Genomic DNA, 2,453 nt, shown 5'->3' on the forward strand with positions numbered 1-2,453 from the left:
GAACAAGTGAAGACCTGACATTGTTTGAAATTGAAAAGATTTTACTCCGTAACAATTTCACCCTGAGAAAATTCACCACTCTGGCTTGTCCTGATAATGATTGTCTTGAATCTTCAAACAACCGTTTGATTGCAGAAGAGCTAGATTATAACCATCATAATTTACGTGATGAGTTTTAGAAGCTCGTAAATGCTCTAACAAATGAGCAAATAGATGTTTATGATGAAATCATGACAACTGTTGAAAAGAACAAAAGTGGTGTGTTTTTTGTTTATGGGCATGGTGGAACAGGTAAAACATTCCTATGGAAGACATTGGCTGCATCAAAAAGATCTAAAGAAAAAATTGTTTTAAACGTCGCTTCCAATGGTATTGCTTCTTTACTTCTTACCGGTGGTAGGACGGCACACTCTCGTTTTCAAATCCCTCTAATTATCAATCAAGATTCTCTTTGTCACATAAAGCCAGACAATGATGTTGCGAAGTTAATAAAAAAAGACTACTTTGATAATATGGGATGAGGCACCAATGGTTCATAAGCATGCATTTGAAGCATTGGATAGAAGTATGAATGATATTTTCAATAGTCGACGCATTAATGACTCGCAGATGCTTTTTGGTGGCAAGGTAATTGTTTTTGGAGGATATTTCAGACAAATTATGCCAGTTATTCCCAACACAAGTAGACAAGACATTGTTAATGTGTTGTTAAGTTCATCTTACATTTGGGAAAAATGCAAAGTCCTAAAGTTAACTAAGAACACGAGGCTAACTGCAAACAGTGAATGTTCTGAAATTGAACAAACAAGGGTTTTTGCAAACTGGATTTTGGACTTAGAAGAAGACAAAGTTGGAGGTGATAATGATGGTGAGACAGTTATTGAGATACCTCATGATCTTCTCATTACTGATTCAATGGATCCTATATCTGCATTAATACAATTTGTATATCCCTCAATTCTTGAAAACATCAACAATTCATCTTATTTTCAAGAAAGGGCAATACTTGCACCAAAACATGAAGTCGTTCAAGAAATAAATGATTGTATGCTATCATTGTTCATAGGAGACGAAATAGAGTACTTAAGTTCAGATATGCTATGTGAATCAGAGCAACTTCACGATCAGTTTGATAAAACTTTGTACTCTACCGATGTCTTAAATGGTCTTAAATTATCAGGTATACCAAACCATAAGATATTACTAAAAGTTGGTGTTCCTATCATGTTACTAAGGAATATTGATAAGAAACCCGGATTATGTAATGGAACTAGAGTACGAGTGTTATCATTGGGAAATCGGGTGATAGAAGCACATATTATATCTGAAAGCAATATTGGAAGCCGGACATTTATTCCAAGAATGTCTTTGACACCTACAGACAAAATGATTTCATTCAAATTTCGAAGTAGACAGTTTCCAGTTGCTGTATGTTTTGCCATGACCATAAATAAAAGCCAAGGACAATCATTATCAAAAATTAGTTTATTTCTAAGACAACCGGTCTTCACTCATGGTCAGTTATATGTTGCTTTATCTAAAGTTAAAAGCAAACAATGTTTGAAAGTATTAATTATAGATGATGATGATATTATTGGCAATAAAATAAATAATGTTGTATATTAGTAATCTATGATACATGGTTGTTATTCTATTAATATTTGGGCAAAATGCATAAAATAGCAATCTACTTTCATAAATTTCTTTATTATAGCATTGTACTTTCAGTTTTTCTTATTACAGCAATGTACTTTCAAATTATTTTTTTATTAGGACATTGTACTTTGAAAAATTTACCCATTATAGCATTGGATAACCTTTTGATTTAAATTTACCTATTATACTAGGTTTTCATGCCACCTCATTGTCCACATGTACTATAGTGATGTGATTTTCCTACTACATCATTGTACTTTCAAAATTATTTTATTATAGCATCTACTATTTCTTATTAAACACTGTATTTTTAATTTTAATATTTAGATATTTTACATGTTTTTTTAATAAATGTATTAAATGAATTAAAAAAATTCTAAATTATTCATTAATATACCAATATCAATAAAACTAGTAGAACATAACTTATCTCGCTAATATTTTTTTAAAAATATGTGTTTTTTGAAAAATAGAAAATAAGAATTGTTTTTTTTTACCAAAAAATATTATCTTTACTTGACGAATATATTATATTTGTTTAAAAACTTTTTACTTGACGTATAAATATATTAAATTAATTAAATTTTTTTGAAGTATTTATTAATATAACAATATTAAAAAAATTGTAGATAACAATTTATTTCGTTAATTTTTTAAAGAGAACTTTAAAAGATATGTATTTATTTGAACAACGTAAAATAGGAAAAGTTGTCTTTTTTACAAATAAAATATATCTCGAAAATAATGTTGCATATTTATTTAATAAATATTTTACTCTAAGAATATTTAATTTAAAT

General features: G+C 28.7%; 1 protein-coding gene across 1 annotated transcript; it reads left to right on the forward strand.

Annotated features, from left to right (window-relative positions):
• The first annotated feature begins 528 nt into the window (after positions 1–528).
• On the forward strand, positions 529–1,626 carry LOC112506044 (ATP-dependent DNA helicase pif1-like). The gene has a single exon (XM_025110071.1). It carries the CDS (start codon positions 529–531, stop codon positions 1,624–1,626), a length of 1,098 nt encoding a protein of 365 aa, XP_024965839.1.
• Positions 1,627–2,453: the final 827 nt, after the last annotated feature.

This window comes from Cynara cardunculus (assembly GCF_001531365.2).
Source record: "Cynara cardunculus var. scolymus isolate 2C chromosome LG 2, CcrdV1, whole genome shotgun sequence".
NCBI classification, from domain to species: domain Eukaryota; kingdom Viridiplantae; phylum Streptophyta; class Magnoliopsida; order Asterales; family Asteraceae; genus Cynara; species Cynara cardunculus.